Genomic DNA, 19,032 nt, shown 5'->3' on the forward strand with positions numbered 1-19,032 from the left:
TTGTTCTCTTGTCTTATTTTCTTTTGTTTGGCTCTAGGAGGATGTCATTACTCTGCAGCCTGATGGATAATCACACACAGAATCACGAATCAGTTAGGTTGGAAAAGACCTCTGCGATCATCGAGTCCAGCCTATCACCGTTCATAACCTTGTCAAGTAGACCAGAGCACATCCAGGCTTTCCTTAAACATCCCCAGGAACAGTGACTCTACCACCTGCCTGGGCAAGCCTTTCCAATATCTAATCACCCTTTCTGTGAAAAAAATTCCTCCTGATGTCTAACCTCAACCTTCCCTGGCACAGCTTAAGACCATGTCTTCTCATCCTGTCGCTGGTTTTCCTGGCAGAAGAGGCCAATCCCCACCTGGCTAAAACCTCCTTTCAGGTAGTTGAAGAGATAATGGTAAAAGCCACAAGCTTTTAAGTAATGGAATAATTAGATAGAGGTTGTACCTGGTCTGAAGTCATTATTAGGTAAAAATAAAAAAAAGCTTAGAAAAAAACCAGTATACAGAAAACTGGATGGTAGGAAGTAGGTAAGGGCTCCCTCACCAAATATTTCCTGTTTAAAAGTAGGCAGAGCTGCTGTGAAATTATAAATGCTGGTGGCAAGTGATGATTATTTTAGGCGTAATACTGCTGTAGTTTTAAGAATTCAGCTGTGATACATCCTTTACATATCTTCACATAAACGTCCTCCTGTCCTGGAGATGTGTTGGGCTTTAGGAAGGATAATCCGAAGACACAAAACAGTCAAAAGTGTGTTTTCAAAAGAGTGCATAAAGGAAAAATAACAAAAAAACCCCTACTCATTTGATTCCTTCTGAGCTTCAAATATTTTAAGCTTTCTTTGTTTAATATGAGCAGGATTAAAGCTGTCTTTTACATGAGGAAGTCTTGTCATCAAGTGCTCTTGACCAATTATAATAACATCAGTTTATTTGGTGTTAATCGTTTTCCTGAATTCTAACTTAGATATGCAGCTGAAGTAGTTTTGAGTAATCATTTAAGCTAATGCTCAAGATCACTGTGGCTGCACCCACTGGTTTGACTTTACTGGGCAGTCACAAGCATTCATGGACAGTGAACTGTTTAAATTAGTTGATCAGATAAGTAATCTTTTTAAAAATAAGCTAATTTAGGTTAGATTTAGTCCAGGTAGCTGCCGTCTGATCTGCGGTGCAGGTTGCATAAATGTTCATGCTGATACAAGGGAACACAAAAAAGAGAGCAGGATCATTTTCAATTGTAGTAATAGTATAGGAGCACGGTTGCATAATGTTAGAGTGAATTCTAAAACATTTAAAATCTATTTCAGTAGGAAAAAATTACTTCTCACATAACTAATAAGAAAATGGTATCTTCTGCCCAATATTGAAAGACCTTTTCTCCTCCCAATTGCTTCACCAAACAAAAGTACTTGCATTCTAAACTCCTTTTTGGGGCTCTGAGCAAGCCAGACCAGAATGTTATCATGGCAGTATTAAAATGAAATTAGCCATTGCACATATTTCTGAGCTGCCACTTCTGACCAAAGTCTCAGTTGATATTGATTGTGTCATTTGAAGCACTATACAAGTATGTTATGGCTGTTACCTTCCAGATGTGTGTATATTTGCATAGGAGCCTTTCCTAATGAAATGAAGGCAAGGCTTTGTTTATAAAGTGGTCTTACTGAGGTCTGCTGGCTGGTGATTTTTTATATGAAGACTAATTCTTAAGTGCTTTCTATGTAATGGGAAGAAAATGGACTCAATAGTTTCTCAAAACCCAGTAGTAATACTAGAAGCACTTTTTTAAAAATTAGTTTACATTACTACTTAGTTGGAAATTTCAAAAATTATTTTCTCTGTAGAGTGCAGAAATCCCTGAAACCATTTTTCCTGCACAGTAGCCTCTGAAGTGTACATATATAATTTGTATGCTGGTGATTTTGTGTTTTAAACAATCTCTTGATTATTTAAGTCCTATTCACAGTATGTTTCCAAGTATGTCTATTGAACATTGAACAGGGATTATATACTGTATTAGTGTTGAACATATAATCTGTATTCTGATAAATTATTCTTAAAGGAATTTGTGTGTTTCACGTGTATTTTTTTTTTTAGTCGCTTTTTTTCTTTGTTGTGTCTTCAGAGGTTAGCTGTGTCTTAAATACAGGATTTTCTTTCACATAATAGTGGGTATAAAATAACCTTTTCTGTGTGCTTCTGGAAATGGACTGTATGTCTCTTTCCCAAAGGTGAAAGTTGGTATGCCTTAATTTTCTGAGAGTACTGTTGAAGTGTGATGGTCTACTCCTGCAGGTTTCCTGCCTATTGAAAAATTTATTTGCAAGAGAATATTTTAAAGTCTGAAATGCTTCCATGATTCTTTTTACTACTACATTTCTCTTGCAAGCCTTACAGCCCTGTTGTTGGAATAACCTGAGTGTAAGACCTAAGTGGGCATCAGGCTAATCCCACAGAGCTAGTTTTGTAGATTTGTATCCAGAAGTATCTATTCACAGGTAACTGTAATAAATACTGTCCAGCATTTACCTGCTGTTCTGGAGAACTGGGAGCAAAAGTGGAGAGCTAACCAAGTCTTGCATACAGTGTGTGTCAGACCTCTGGGGACAGGTGAATGCAGGCTGAGTAAGCAATACTAGTGGCCAAAACACAACCCCCACCTAAGTTACAGTAATGCAGCATCCCAGCTCCTCCCTTGAGGTTAGCTTTTTGCAAATAAAAATTAACAATGTCTGTGATGATATTAAAAGGTTATCAGACCCAATTCCCATTGCATTTTCCCTGTTTCACTGGGATCTTTTTTCTTTTCATGGTTCTGATTCAAAGAATGTTGATTTTCATAGGTGTTCTATCAGATATTCTTTATGAGGAAACCCAGAGGGCCATTGTCTTTGCAGCACTGGACTTTGATGTGAGGATCTGCCCAAAAACCATGGTTTTGTGCACAGGTTGTCTGTATTCTTATCTGCTCTACTTCTTACTCTTTTTACTCAGCTGTGTATTCTGGGCTACAGCTACTTCCCTGCTGCAGAGGGAAGCAGCCATCTGAATTCCAAGCAGCTGCACTTAGTTCAGGCTTCCAGCTGAGCTGCTGCAGTTTCTGAAGCTCCAGCCAGCCCAAGATCACAGCCTCCCCACTCCGTGCTGTGCTGCAGGTACGAAATTACGCCACCATGAAGGAGTCAGGAGTGAGTGTCTGAGTCATCTCTTTTCCCTATTTGCTTGCCCCAGCTCAGAGTTGTCTTTATTTGTCTGCACAAGCCTTGCTAATCCCCAGTGTTAACATCAACCTCTTAAAACACGTGAACTTTCGCCCAAAGTTTTAACTGAAAATTGCAGTGACACTAATGCTAGTTTCTGGTTTGCAAATGCAGCACCAGCTTGCATTTCTTTTCCATTGCTGTTGTCACCCTACAACAATACTGTAAGTTTAAACTTCCATTTGCAAGGTGTTCCAGGATTGATATAATTTCTAATTCTTACATTAGGATTATACTAATCTTTAATATTTCACTTCCTTCCTCAGGCATCTTATAGCATACCCAGCCTTGTAAAAATAGTAAGTCAAAATCAGGAGCAATTAATTTGTTGGTGAGTTGATTTGAACTTTTAAAGCAAGAGAGACAGTCTGTTGATTGGTTAAAGTGCAACTTGAAAGAGAAATGCAAGCTTCCCTAAAGTACAATGCACAATTGGGTCCCAGTGTGACTTAATTCTGCTAATTGGCGACCTGGGATTATGTTCTATTGAATGGCAGAAACTTGTTAGAGATTACCCAGCATTTGTATAACACATTATATGGCCATAGATAAGGACTCAAGTGGCTCAGTGGAGCAATAACTTCAATACTTCGCCTTATTCCTTAGCTTCCATAATCTGAGAAGTGGCTTCCCTATTCTGAGAAGTGGCTTTGCTTTCTTCCCAGCACGTTTATATGTTCTTTGCCAATACAGCAAGCCACAAAGAGGATGGAGATTTGCATCCTACCTCCAAGATTGCAGAAAGTACCAGCTTTTAATTCCTTCTTTGCTATGCCACAGAATGACACAAGTGATTTTTTTTCATTATCTGAGGTTAATAGTCAGGGTTTTGCCTCAAGTGTAGCAAAGTGTTTAAATAGATGCTCATCTCGATACACAGTGGCATTCTGATGAATTTTTAATGCTTGCTGAATTTAGATACTTTCAGCTCAGAAGCTGTTAGGATTTGTAAAACAAAAGCATTTGTTGAATAGAATATGTATACTTACAATGGGGGAGGGGGGAAATAGCTATTGACTGGCAACACAAGCTATCTTTAGCTGAAAGTAATTGAAATATCCTTTGTGAATTTAAACTACAAATAGTCCTAGGTGACAATCTGTCTGACAAGGCTGTGTATAAAAGCTTCTCTGCAAGCTGCAGCACCTAGGACGTTTGTTGAGGCTCTGCTTTTCTCTTAGCCAGGAGGAAAAATGTGATGGGAAAGTGCTTGAGGAGGAAGAGAGTTTTAGTAGTGGTCTGAGGGCAGAAGAATGACATTAAAATAGAGATGCTTATGTCAGGAAAATGTATTGAGTCACTGAATAACCTATTAGGAGAAGGGGAAACTCCATTGGAAACAAAAAAAAGGCCAAGAAATAATTAACTTCTGTTAAAATCTAAGATATTTCTCTCTTAGGCAGACATGGAAGATACTTTAAACTATCCTTAAATTCCCTAAAATTTGAAATTATCTACCGTGTTGCATTCCTCTTAGTATCAAAGCACAGTGGATTCTTACTTCTTCTCCATTTCTGGCCAGACTGAAACAAATACATTTTTTTTCCCTGATTTCCAATTATACTTTTAAAATTACCAGCATAGTCTCTTGGAAGCTGGAAATTCACCATTTACCTCATAGAAGCAGCAGCTGCAGTAGCTGTGCCTGGTTCCCATATAGTACCAAGCTGAAGCACCTCTCTTTTACTCATGAAAGGCTGTTCTGAAGAAAAAGGATCATTGCAGAACCTGTATCAATCAGGGTCTAGCGATGTGAGGGGAGATGCAGTTAATAACCCATCAAGAACTACAGCGAGGCTGCTCCATTCATTTCCTATGAGCTCCCAAAGAGCTGAGAAGCACAGCTTTGTCCTGGTTACTCAGGCTGCATACAAATCACTGCCCTGGGAAAATCACAGCTCTTCCTCGGGCCATCAGAAAATGTGGTTAATTAGACCACTGTGTGTTATTGATGAGATTCATATTACTTAAGCCAATAGGGTATATGAAGTTGTTGGGTTGTAGAGAACATAACAGAAAGTAGTAGCGATTGATGGTCATTTATTTCCCTTTCTGGAAGGAGAAACAGATTTTGTTTAAATGCATATAATTGAGCAAATTCTGAAAAAGACTACTCAGCAGTATGCTTTTAGAAAATTAATCATGGAATCCCAGGGTGGTTTTGGTTGGAAGGGGCCTAAAAGATCGTCTGGTTCCAGGCCCCTGCCATAGGCAGGGACACCTTCCACTAGACCAGCTTGCTCCAAGCCCCATCCAACCTGGCCTTGAACACTTCCAGCCATGGGGCAGCCACAGCTTCTCTGGGCAGCCTCTGCCAGGGCCTCACCACCCTACAAATAATGCCTAGCTTTTATGTATCATTGTCTGTTGTTAGTTTGTAAAATGTATTATAAAAGTGGGAAATGAAGGCACAAGAGAGGTCCCAACAACTTGCACAGTGTTGCTCATCAGGTCACCACCAGATTTGATCATTTGAGTTCTTAGCTCCCCTTGACCGACAAAACAAATTAATTTCACTTGTGGGTTTTTTACACTGTTGAGCTTTGCTTCCTTAGGAAAGATGATGAAATGCTGCTGTCAATGAGTTTGCCTTTTGTTTTACTTTATGGACACTCAGAAAGTGCTCTAATTTTGGGCCTCCTTAAATGATGACTCAGAGAGAGAGGATGTAGGTAATGAGAACTGAGAAAATTATTAGTATCTCTGAGGCACCTAAGGCTACAAAAAATGCTGGCATTTTCACACTGCATTTTCTTACTTTACCTACAGTGACTTCATTCATTTTATATGAGTTTAGTGAGAGAATGTGAGACATTTAGCTATGTTTCTGTATTAATGAAGTATGTATTGAGTAAGCCTAATTGTCTTTTTTTTCTTCTGATTTTTTTCGTCTATAGCTGGAACACTTGATATTTTGGTCTTCAGGCAGAAAAAAATGCTGTCAAGTCTCAGTCTCCTGGATTAGGCTAGGAGATCTGAGCCAGCTGTGTGTAGTCATTCTGAATCCAGATAACCCTTCGTCAGGTTTACAGAAAGACCTGTGCTGTTCTTGGACTGGTTAAGAGAGCAGTGTAGTGATTTTTATTTGATGTGGGATTTGACTCAAGAAGACCCTCCTGACCAGACCCTGCTGGGCTTGGGGGTAATTCTCGTGCATCTGCTAGGACAACCTTGGTTATTGATCGAAGCTGATCAACTGCTGCAAGGCTCTGGCCTTTTTATGCTTTTCAGGACTCATTATTTATGTGCTTTGAGCATTTTTTTACTTTGTCCATACTATCCCAGCCCTCCTGTTTTTCTGGGTAATGGAGAATTGATTGTAGGCTAGTCTGAAGTAAATGGTAACATCATGGCTTTGACTACAAGGAAAATTTGGCTTTTGGACTTTCTGAACCGCTCATACATCTCCAAGTCTGGGTCTTCATCCTTAATAAAAATAAATATTCTTGGAAATCATCTTAGGACATCTGAAGAAATGCAGCAATCACAGCTTCAGACACTTCATACATACATAACTGACTCATTTTTTACATCACTTTTCTGTTCTGTGTGCCAAAGGAAATGAAGCAAATACGATTTTCTTGAATACATGCATATGAACATATGAGTGTCAGTGTATGTCTGTCCACCTTACCCACAGTAACTTTTGATTCTGTTGGCTACTTTCATCTGTGCTGGAAAAAAAATTAGAGAGCTAAAAATAAATATGAAATAGATCTAATTACGTTTAATGAATTTAGCTACTAAGCAGGTCTGAAAAAAGTATTTCTGCTCTCTCTGAGCTGCATCGTCAGCACTGATTTCACTCAGAACAGAGCACTTTCATAAACACACAAACTCAAACATAACATGCAGCTAAAATCCAGATCTTAGTTAGATACGTTTTCTTTTAAGAGGCTGGTTTTGTAGTTTCTGCTCATGGAATAATTTATTCTACAAATACAGGGGCTGGCTGTTAAACATCTTGGGTGCAATAAAACTGATACTCTGTTACAACTGATGAATAAACCTCTAAAAGGTTATATTGTGTTAAGTGGCAAGGCTGTCCTTGCCTGTTCCTATTGACCAGAGTAGTTTGACTAAAGGACACATTTTGAGCTACCTGGTCTAGGGGAATGTGTTACTGTCCATGGTAGGGGTTTGGAACTGGATGAGCTTTAAGGTCCTTTCCAGCCCAAACCAGTCTGGGATTCTGTGATTTTTGGAATTTGTGATTTCCTTTCCAGTGGAGTCTCTAACCTGGCAAGGAAAACTTCAACTTCTGGCGCAAACCTGCATCTTCCCATTTGTGCACATCTTAGGACATTATTAGGCAATAGTATGCAAAGATGATGCTACTTGCCTTCAGCCTATTCTTGTTTAGGAAGGCATTAAAAGGAGAAAAAAAAAATTCTAGCTGTCTTGTGCTGCTCAGCATAGTTGTTTTTAAGTACTTGACATTTATACCGCTGTGAAGAATAATAGGAAACTGCAAGTGAGAAAAAATTCATCTGTGATCACAGGGAAGAAACATTTCTATCTATAAGGAGGTGGAAAAAACAGCCCTTGCGGATCTGCTGGAAATAGGTGTTGCGATTCAGTGCACACCATCCATCCTCCTCGGGAAAGGTCCAGCTGTTTCTGGCATTCTGAAAGCAAACTGTAGCACACGATTTTCTGGGAGAGGGCAGAACGAGGAGGAGCCCTTCGTTACTCTTCATGAAACTGCCTGGCCCCAGGCGCCCGTGTCCAGAATGCATCCAAGACGGGAAGCATGCTAAACAAGTGCTGCAGCAAAAATGGAGCCCTGTGAGATAGAGAGCCGGGAGCAAGCCTCATCCCGAAGGGGTTTGGGTGTGATTTTCCAGCAATTTCCTTGCAGATAGTTTTATGCATTGGATTCTTTTATACTTTCTTGCTGCAACATGCAGCCGCAACTGGATGCATTGCTTTTCAGCTGCACCCCAGAGACATTTTATCTTCTATTTCTAATTTGATCTGAGGACTTTCAAACAGATAACATTTACTGCTTTTCATGGAAATCTTCAGGAAAACAAGATATAATCACTATAATATTCAAAACGGCAGCCAGGCCCGGGACTCTTAACACTGGCACTCACGGTGTTGGTGTCAGGAAAATTAATTCACAAACACCAGAGGTTTATGTCCAAAAAGGAGACAGAGAAGTCCTGTTACTTAGTTCGAATAAAGGGAGGGGCCATGGGGCATTCCCCTGGGGTCTCTTAAATTGTTAGAGGACACAGCCGCCTTTCTATCCTAATTTCCCGGCCGCATTTCCCTCTCTCTTTCCCCACTGGCTGAGATACTTGAGAGGTACAGACTTCCCGAATCGCTTAATACAAACCCCCTTTCTAATGTGTACCCCTCCCCGCCCCCAATACTTTTCTTTGTGTCTGTTCTTTTTCTCTAAATCCAGGGATTAGCACTATGTTGAGTGAGTAACAGTCTGTGTCAATTTAGTGGAATTCCTGTGGAAATTCTGGTTCCTCCCACTGCTTCTTTCACCTCTCGGTATCCGGCTTTATCTACCAGCAGGCCCATAGTTTGTTTGTAAAGACACCTCTTTCTTATTCCTTTCAATGAGATGCAGGTGGTTGCTGTACTCGGGGAGCAGAGACACCCCGGAGCAGCTACGAGGGGGCTGTAGGTGCAGAATTTATTTAGGGAACCCTTATTGTTCCCTACACGCGGTTCGCTACAGCCCCGCGTGCCACCGGCGTCCGTTTTAAGTTAGAAAGGTGCAAACGGCCAAATGGCGTCGGGGTGATGTTCTCTCCTGCCAGATTTCGTTCCAGGAGCGGTGGCCAGCTGTTAATTCCTAGAGTTCGGGGGTACGCGACTGCGTTCGAACCGCACAGCGCGCCCCAGCCCGGGCAGAGAACGCGCACCGTGTTTTGTCCCCTCCGCCTACCCGTACCCGCCCGCCGAGCCATGGCGGGACGGTGAGCGCCACTTCCCACGCGTCGAGAAACACGGAGAGAACTATCACTCCCAGCATGCTCCGTGTCGTCGCGCATACGCAGTGCTCACTCGAGCGCCATCTTGGCACCCGCTTCTTCCATCTCCTCATGCTCGAGCGGCGGCAGACACTACAATTCCTAGCGTGCCTCGCGGCGCCCGCGCATGCGTAGCGCGCTCACCCGCCATCTTGGCCCGAGTAAACGCCGTCGCCGCCGCCACTAAACAAACCCGAGCGTGGCACCAGTCAACGGGGGGGGTGGTGCGGCCGCTGTGGAGCCTTCGATGTGCTGGGCACGGTCGGGCAGGTGGGTCCCGCTCCTCGCCCTACCCGCGGCGGTCCGCCTCGGGGAGAGGGGCAGCTCCGCTTCCCCGGACGGTGGGCACCCGCCGCCCCCTCATGGCCCAGGGCAGAGCCCTGGCCCCCGCCCGCCGCCGCTGCCGCTCCGCCCGATGCGAGAAAGCAGCGTCAGCCGCGGCCCGCTCCCTCCCTCCCTGTCTTTCCCCGATCCCGGCGTGGACTCAGCGCCGCTGGCTCTGGCCGGTCCCCTGCGCCCAGGGCCGGGGAAGGGCGGACGGGGAGTGCCCGGGTGGCGGCTGCTTTCGGGCGTCCTTGTAGGAGACCCCCCCACCCCCCCCCCCCCCCTCCAGCCCCCCGCTGGGAGCTGCGACGGCGCCAGGGCTTTTGTTCCCGGTGCCCACCCTCCCCACCCCCCCGTCGTGCCGGTCCCTGCCCGGCCCAAACCCCGCTTGCCCAGCTCCCCGCCGGCTGCTCTTTTTCCTTTATTATCCTCGTCTCATCGGGGAGATGCGCCCTCTCTCCCCGCCATCCCCGGAATCTCGCTGCGTTGGGATCCGGCAGGGAGGTGTTCCCGTGTTTGGCTTATTTTTTGCGGGGAGGGGGCTGGTGTTGGTACGTGGAGAGCAAATTTTCACACAGGATGTTTTTTGCCATCCTGTCATATAATGTAGGCTGGAGCAAAATACATTCCCCGGGGGAAAGGGGGAGCGTGCGGTTCACTGGAAGAGTTCTTTTAATAGGTACTCTGTGCTTAAAGAGAGGGAGGAGACTTGAACATTAATTCGGGGAGCGTTTCAGCGTTAGAAAAAATGCTTGAGAAAGAGATAGGAAACTCCGCAAACAGGCTTGGGCGATGCATTTGAGCGAGAGAGTATAGGAAGTCCATGCCCTTGTGAAACTGCCGAATTCCTTCATGCCACTACAAAGGATGGGAGCGAATGTGTCGGTGGAGTTGTGAGCAGGCTGAGAGGAGTTTACATTAATCGGCTTGGGAAATCAGTAAATCGTGGGCTTGAGCGTTTATATTTCTTTTCCAGCGAGGCTGAGCTCTGTGGGAGCACAGACACAAGGGAAGGATGCCTGTGGTGTGGCCAACTCTTCTGGACCTCAGTAGGGATGAGTGCAAGAGGATCCTTCGCAAACTGGGTACAGTAAGATACAGTTTGTGGGTCTGTATTTTGCCCTTTTAAGATTTGCCTTCATGCTGCTTACATTAAATATTTTAATAGGTCTACAGGCAGCTTGCAAGTGATTTCCTGCATTTTCCATGTGTCATTGGTTTGACAGCCCTGGCTTAAAATTGTGTTTGGCAGACACTCTCAGCCCTAGCAAAACAAGTAGAGAAGAATTGGTTTAGTTTGGTTGAATCTCTCTTGGATGTCCTAGCTGCAATGCTGCAGGGCTGGTTTTTTTTTTTTGTCACTATTAACATGCAACAGGATTTTCTGTGAAAGGAGAGCCTTTGGGGTTGCTTTTTGTTTTGTTGTGTTTCTTGGTTGGGTTTTTTCCTCAATTCTGTATTAGAAACCTTTTTGTACCTCAAAAAAATATAGAGGAATCCTGGTTTAACTGGCACTGTAGGGCTGAATTCAAGTATTAAAGTTACTATTGTGAAGACATAAAACAGGATTTAAAAAGATGTTGTTTGTGATTTGTAGTTACGCAGGTTGTCAGGGAAGTGGGAAAACAATGCCCTTGCTCAGCTGCCATAAGTACAGGAGCCTTTTTAATTGTTTCAAATGTAGCTCAGTATTTGAGGCCTCTGCTCAAGAGATAGACACTGGGAGATATTTTTGTGCTCTGTCCTTGTAGATCTAAGTGTATGAGGAGAGATGCTTCTGTGTTTTGGAAAGTAGTAAAAGCATTTGCTCTTTCCTCACACATCTGTTTTTGGCTACTGCAGGAGAGAGAATCCTTTGTTAGATCTTTGATCTGATCCGACATAGTTGGTTTTGAGTTCTTAGGGCTGAATTTATGTAATTAAGGGTTTGGGGTTTTGCCAGTTAAATGATGCATAATACTAGAAGGGAAAAAAAAAAAGCCTTAGATTTTTCAGACTTTCTTCTTAAGACCATAATCTAGGAGATGATGTCCGGAAGAAAGTTGAGGCTCCCTCTAACTTCCCGTGACTGTCAAGTGACAGCTTTTCTTGTTCTCATTTTGCTTGAATGCTAAGAGACAGTGTGCTGTATTTCTTAATTGTGCCAAAGTTCTCATACATTGTGAAGCCATTGACTTTATTTTTTGAGAGTTGAGAATTTATCTTCCCTCCCTTTGCCCTTTTTCTTTCATTTCTTGGGAATATGGGATTTGCGTTCTGTTGAAACAGTGATGCAGATGTTGCATGCGACATTGCAACAAGCTGTGCTATCTGTTAAGGTGACAGCCCTAAGTCTTAAGCAAGGCTCAAGAAGTACAAAAACTAGGAGACAGTGCAGAATACCAAAAGCTTTTGACCAGATCTGTGCTACTAAATTTCATTTATGTAGCTGTGCTGGCTGGAAGCATGGAAAAAAACTTGCAGCCGAGCTGACTGTGGTGTGCTGGCAGAACCTTGCTGGTGCAGCTGAGCCAAACAGAACTGCAGCTACACCTCCTTCAATGACATAACCTAGGCTGACAGGAAGGAAAAAAAAAAAAATCATTTTTGTTTTGCTGGCATGAGCTGTCCCCACAAGGGGGCCCTGCCAGCAGGGTAAGGCTGAGGCAGTGCCTCCCTGAGCGGAGAGGAGGCACACCACAGGACTGGGGAGTGAAGGAGCACAGGCAGTGGAGGCAATAGCTGTATGACACTCACATCCAGCAATAGCCATTTGCTTTAGAGGGTCCTGCTTTTCCAGCTCACAGCCCAACATCTCATTTGGCTGATGGTACAGCAGTAGTGGGAATACTCCGTAAGGAGTGAAGCAGGGATGTAGGTGAGGCTGAAATGCATCTCGAGGTATGCAGGACCTGGTGCTGATCGTGGTTTATTACTGAATGAGGTGATGATTGTAGCACCTAACACTAGCAATAATGATATTTACTTCCCAAACCCATTTTAGGTATTTCATGTGTTTTGCGTTGGAAAGAGCACACCACTAATGATCGCTGCACAGACACAAGGGTGAGGAAGTTACAGCTGATCTGTAATCCTTACTAGCTTCCAAAAGACCAGAATGTGCATTTTTAAAGCTCTGGTGTAGAGGATCTTTATTTACCATGCAGAAGGAAAAAAAGTTTGCCCTTGATAAGTAATTATATGGTTGCATCTGAGAATTACTTTTAAGTTGTTAACAGAGGCAAATAATTAGTATCGTAAATATTGTAACATGGTTGTCTAAATAAATGCTGATATTAGTAATAACCATTGCATTAATTAGTGAATGTTTTATAACTGAAGCTGAAAATGCTTCTGTAGGTCACTCAGCATCCCTGTGCAGGCTGCATAGTTAACCAAAATGACTCTGCTTTTTGTTTTGTCTGCTTAATCGGGACAGGAGAGCAGGATTTCTTTTTAGCACAATTCCTTGATTTCATTTCTAAATTAGCTCTTTGGAATCCTAAACTGAAAGCTTTTCAGAATAGTGCCAGTCTTTTCTTTTGCGGCAAACTTCAGTAATGTTAGGCTTTGGCCTGCACCTTTTATTCTTGGTCTTGGTTAACTGGGATCTGTTGTGGGGTTGTTTGGGTTGGCAGCTGAAATAGGGGTGTCAAATGAAAGGCACCTATGTAAGGATCAAACAAATTTGTGTTTCTGGTTTCCCTAAACCATGTGAAGCTGACAATAGCAAGTCATTCTTTGGCAAATTAGCAGGCTCCATTATTTGCATTAGGTATGTCTTCAACCTGTTTAGTAGGACAAAATTCAAAAGTATTAGTAGCCTTTTATGGTTCCATTTTTTAAAACACTGATGGCATGACATCACAGTCACTTGGAATTTGACATTTCTGGTAAACCAGAGTTGCATTTTTGTGAGTTAGTCTTTGTGATGGCTCTATGTTTAAGAATAGCTGGATTGTTTCTTTTGTGTTGGGCAGGTTTAATTCTGTGTTTCATTTCTTTCAGATTCAAGCAGTTGTACCGTATCAAGTAAATAGGCATAAAAGATTATGATGATCATATTTAACAAACTAGAGCTGATGCTCTCCATGCTAATTAAGGAAAGGCATTACAAAAAACCCAGTTGTTCTAATGATGGTTTATTTCTTTTCCAAGCTAAGCTTTTCTATAGAACTCTTAATTATGTTATGTGTTAAGAGAATTCTGAACTACTCTCCAAACAGTTTCTTCAAGCTTTTAGCCTGAACTGTCAGGTCAGAGAGAGCTTGACACATTCATTTGGGTTTATAAACTAGATAATCCTCTCTGATGAGACAATTGTTTCATAGAAATGGTTTATGCTGCAAAGTAATTGGCTGGGAGAGTTCTAAATCATCAATCTCTTTCAGAAAAGCACTAAATAATTGAAAGACATGTTCCTCTTTAAGATTTTGAAAATTTACAGAATACTATCAGTAATGTGGAAAACATGGGTTTTTTTCCCCTTTGCTGTGAGCATTAAATAGAAATATTATTTGCTCTAATTCTTCAGAACTGGAGGCCTATGCAGGTGTCATCAGTGCCTTGCGTGCACAGGGAGACCTTACGAAAGAGAAGAAAGATCTTCTTGGAGAACTCTCTAAAGTGCTTAGGTAACCCTGATCTTTTTAGACTAAGACCTGTCCTGTTTTCTTTTATGGTTTTGCATGCTTTTTCTTTCACCGGAATCGCAGTGTAAGTCTGAATTTGGAGCAGTAATTCTCCATGTTTCAGAGGTTTCATTCTTGTTCTGCTTAGAGTTTTTAATAAGAAAAACAAGCATGCTTCTGTGGTAGAAGTTTTACTGGTTTGTTGGGGCTTTATGGGATACTGAGTGTTAGAAGGATTACAGCCAGGTCATGCATGTACACTGGCTTGTGGTTTTGTCAAGGTAGAAGTTCAAGGTCTTTAAGCCCAAGGTACCTGAAGAAAGAATGCTGCATGTCCTGTGTGAATTTTTGTGCCATATCCTTTAAATGTATTGCTCTCATTAGGAGGTTGGATTCTAGCTGTTTTTCAAGGGCACCCTATGAGCAGTAATGTTCTTTTCATTCTTGAGTAATATTTTTGAGCAATAATACAATTGATTCTCTGTCACTGTGATAGCAGGAGTTAAGTGACAATCTCTTAAATGTGAAGTCCTGTTCCCTCTCTTCTCTTAGATTATTCATAAGTTTAATTTTAGCTGGAATTTTTAGATGAATGTTCATGTCTTCCTCTGATTAAAATATATTGCTTTATTGTTTTTTTAATAGTATTTCAACAGAGCGACATCGTGCTGAAGTTCGGAGAGCAGTAAATGATGAACGACTAACAACAATTGCACACAAGTAAGTTCCAGGTCATTTTGTCCATGATTTCCAAAAGTGCCCTTTGGGAAATCCATTATGCCTTAACTGAATGTTAGAATTTTGAAGATTGATGGTGGTTTAAAGAACCAGTAGTTATAACACTGTATGGATGAAGGAATTGCTGTATCAGATCTACAGGGATGTAGAAACAGTTATGTAGTACATTTTGGATCCAAGGCCATCCTGTTCACTGTGCAAGTACAATGTAAGAAGCAGTTTTTTAGCATGGAGACCTTTCTGTAAGATAGACCAGAAGAAACAGAGAATGAGAAAATAGAGAAGCTGCTAAGTAGGATGAACATGTTTGCTTTTTTTTTTTGCTTGTTTTGCTTTTAGTTTTATTTTAATCAGTTTGGAAAGGCTGTATTAAGTGGAAAGAGGAAACTACATAGGAAAGACAAAGAGAGGGCAAGAGGTGGCAGATTAGTGGAAAACATGTATCAGCACAGAAAGGAAAAAATGGTCAGAGTAGAAGAAGCTGCAGCAAGCTGATGACATCAGTGTCCACCACTCTGCGATGCAGCTGCTGTGCTGGCATTAGCTGGGGTGGTTCCTCCTTGCATTTGCTTTCACAAGCACTACATGATTTTGAGAGGTGGAGGAGCAATAGATCAAGTGGTTATGTATCTTTCATGATTACTTAATAGTCTTACTATTAAGGACTGTCTTTAAACAGAGCTGCATTGTAAATGTTTGTATTTTTTTCTTTTTCTGTGTTGCAACTGTTGATTTTTTTTAAGTTTGACTGTTGTAGCTTAGGTGTTCTGAGGAGGGAAAAAAGGAAATTATACGAATAGCAGGACAGTTGGAGTTAGCAATTGTTTGATACAAAACTAGTCAAAATCAGCATACTGGTTTAGTGCTGTAGAGGGACATTTAAGTTTTAATGTTCGATTTTAAAGATTTAGAAGTATGCTGTTCACCAAACAAAACCCACCAACTTCTTACCCCCCTTTAAAGAAATGAGAGGGAGGATAACGAAAAGCATTTAGTTGTCATATCAGGATTCTTTTCCTGAATCAAGTTTTCCTTTTAAGTAGTACTTCTGGTCTTAGCATTTTGCAGAACACGAATAGTTTGTTCTGAGGCATTGCACTTCAATGAAATACTATAATCCAGACAAGGTGCAATTTTGAAGTGCTGCTTTTCTTTATTTCTTTTCTTTGTTTTCCTGTGGTGATTCCTTTTTAGTGATGGTTGGTAATATAGTATTTCACTTACATAATTCTCTTAAGTCATTAGTAAAGCCTACTTTGCTAGCCTTTGTGCCCTTTATTTTTTGTTTTTTAAAATGTATTTTTACCTCAGCTTATATAGCTCTCTTTATACACTATGCATATGTATGAGGAATGCTGAAGCATTTCAAGATTTATCAACAGAGCAGATACTCTGCATTTTACAAACTACTTTGTAGTAGCTCTTGCTGCAACTTGCTTGAAATATTTCATGTGAGAAGTTACTTTTTTAGAATATATTAATACATTAAATGGATTGATTTGCTTAAGAACATTACAGCATTGAAAAATAATTTGCCATTTTGGTTTTGTTGATTTGATAAATGACTCACGTAAAACAGTCAAAAATACTTCCCCATCTAGATAAGAACAGTGTTTTTATGAAACATTCTAGTGTGGATGTAAGTACTATTAAGAGCTAATTAGAGCTTTCTGTTTAGGAAGATGCTCAGGGTGTATTTAAATAATTTCATGTTCTGTGACCTTGTTTGGGAATACTTAAATAAACATCAGAAATGCTTCTGTTCAGGTGAAACAAAATTTGCCTTAGAAGCTAAGAGTTTTTCCCTGTAACATAATCCATTTCAATAGTCTTTTATGAAATCTATTTGGTTTATTGGCATTTTCATATTACAGAAGTAGAGAGTTGGTATACCATCTCTGCCTGAATAGTAGCTTACCTAATGTGGGGTGTTTGAGTATGGTATTCACGCGCCTCTGGCCCTTGAACAGCTCTGTAAAACAGAACAACGAAAGAAGAATCAACTCTTTAATTTAAAATGGGAGGTTTTCTATATCAGGTGACAAAAATGCAAGGGCTTTCATGAAATGAAGGAAGTTGTGTATTAGTGCTCTAGTGTGTCTTAAACTGCCTTTTAGACTTCCACTATGGGAAAAAAAACTTATTTGAGTAAGATACTGAATATTTGGAAACTTGTCAAAATACTTACAGAATGTGCATTTCTCTTTAGTATGTCTGGACCAAACAGCTCTTCCGAGTGGTCCATAGAAGGCCGTCGACTGGTGCCACTGATGCCACGACTTGTTCCACAAACAGCTTTTACTGTTACTGCGAATGCTGTTGCCAATGCAGCCGTTCAGCACAATGCATCTCTTCCAATTCCTGCAGAAACTGGGAACAAAGAAGGTGAGAGAAGGATGGGATTCTGCTGCAATCTATGGGAATGTAAAAACAATGTCACAGTGGAAATTGGTGTTTTAGATTTAAAGTGTTAAATATAAAAGACATTTTTTAGAGGCCAGGTTGGATGGGGTTTGGAGCAACCTGGTCTAGTGGAAGATGTCCCTGCTGATGGCAGGGGGCTGGAACTGGGTGAGCTTTAAAGTTCCTTCCAACCCAAACCATTCTATGAACCTATGAAAAAAAATCCAAATCTTTCTTACAAACCTTATTCACAGAAATATAAAACACCCCTTATTTTAAAGAACCCTTTGTGGTATCTGCAGCATTAATCTGACTGCTTTGTGTTATTGACACTCTAGCAACTGAAATATAAAAACAATCCAGTTTGTCAGGAAATGACATTCGCTGACTAATTTATTCAGCTCTGTAAACTTTAAAAACTTGGACTAATGGCTTAAGATTTTGTAAAGTTCTGTAAGTGATGAAAGATGTTTCAGAATGTTTTATTTTAAGAATGCAAGTAGGTTTTGGTGAAAGTCAAGAAAATACTGCTTTGGGTTTTTTCCTTCCGATTAAATGTACTATGTAACAAGTAAAAAGGTTGCTTTCTGCTTCCCCTGTGCTTTTTAAATAATGGTAGTACACATTCCAACTAGCTTGGCTGAGCAGGCTTGGATTAGGCTTCATACAAGTGGAGCATGTGTAACACTGCTTGAAAAAAGCTGTTTTATCCTGGTTTTGTGATAAATACTGTATCATTGTGCTGTTACTTAAAAGCAATAGTTTAAAAAAGCAGTTTAAAAAAGCTGATTAGCACAATCAGTTCTTCACTACTGGTTTTTTCAACTGGTGTACTGTTGAGTAGAGGCAATAGCACTTTTCTGTCAGTTCCTAGTCATTTACAGAAAAGCAAAAAGATTGATGTATTGAATTAATGCTAAAATTTAAAATAACAAATTATAAAGTAAAACAAAGATCAGTACAAAAAGAAATCTCACATTGGCAGTAGAGATTTTTGGGGATGGGAGGTTAGATTTCTGTGTTGTCTTTGAAGACCATTAATTCCGTGGCCATGCTTAGCTCAAATTGGGGAGTATTCCACAGTAACAGGATTGCAGAGGCAAATACACAGATAATGACCCAATAAGCCTTTGGCTTCCATTTCATTTGAAAAATAGTGATAGAATAATGGGATTCTACACTTCAGTTATATGGAAGGTGTCTTTTCTCCTCTTCAGTGGTGGTTTGCTATTCCTACACAAGTACCACTTCAACCCCAACATCCACCCCTGTTCCAAGTGGCAGTGTAGCAACAGTGAAGTCCCCCAGACCTGCCAGTCCAGCCTCCAATGTAGTCGTCTTGCCAAGTGGAAGTACTGTTTACGTCAAAAGTAAGTGATACTAGCAACTGATTAACAAAAGGGAAAGAAAGGGACAGTGTGGCTGAAGCATAAGACTGAATTAAACACTCCAACCTTGGACAAGTCATTTAAGGCCTTTGTGCCTTCGTTTAGTCTAGAGAATGAATTTATTGCTTCCCTTTTTCGAGAAATAGTGTTCAGGATAAATCCACTCACTGCAAAATGCTGTAAGGAGCAGTAAAGCTGCAAGGACAGCAAGTGAAAAATATTTTGAAAATTAAATATAGACATTTCTGTATATCAGTGAATTTCTGATCCATCTTGTTGAGAACTAATGCACAGTAGTCACT

At 41.0% G+C, this 19,032-nt stretch overlaps 1 protein-coding gene and 1 long non-coding RNA gene across 2 annotated transcripts in view; both read left to right on the forward strand.

The window, feature by feature from the left end:
* The window catches only part of LOC116438827, an 8,253-nt gene extending 1,378 nt beyond the window's left edge, over positions 1-6,875 (forward strand). Inside the window, exons 2-4 of the long non-coding RNA XR_004237936.1 lie at positions 38-3,166; positions 3,878-4,015; positions 6,169-6,875. This is a non-coding gene — a long non-coding RNA (uncharacterized LOC116438827). The remainder of the gene's footprint in view (positions 1-37; positions 3,167-3,877; positions 4,016-6,168) is intronic.
* Positions 6,876-9,408: 2,533 nt separating this feature from the next.
* The window catches only part of EMSY (EMSY transcriptional repressor, BRCA2 interacting), a 45,628-nt gene continuing 36,004 nt past the window's right edge, over positions 9,409-19,032 (forward strand). The window contains 6 exon segments of the mRNA XM_032097830.1: positions 9,409-9,537; positions 10,568-10,676; positions 14,105-14,204; positions 14,847-14,921; positions 17,149-17,324; positions 18,560-18,712. Coding sequence (XP_031953721.1) covers positions 10,607-10,676; positions 14,105-14,204; positions 14,847-14,921; positions 17,149-17,324; positions 18,560-18,712 — 574 coding nt within the window. The 5' untranslated portion in view covers positions 9,409-9,537; positions 10,568-10,606.

This window comes from Corvus moneduloides, chromosome 2, assembly GCF_009650955.1.
Source record: "Corvus moneduloides isolate bCorMon1 chromosome 2, bCorMon1.pri, whole genome shotgun sequence".
NCBI classification, from domain to species: Eukaryota; Metazoa; Chordata; class Aves; order Passeriformes; family Corvidae; genus Corvus; species Corvus moneduloides.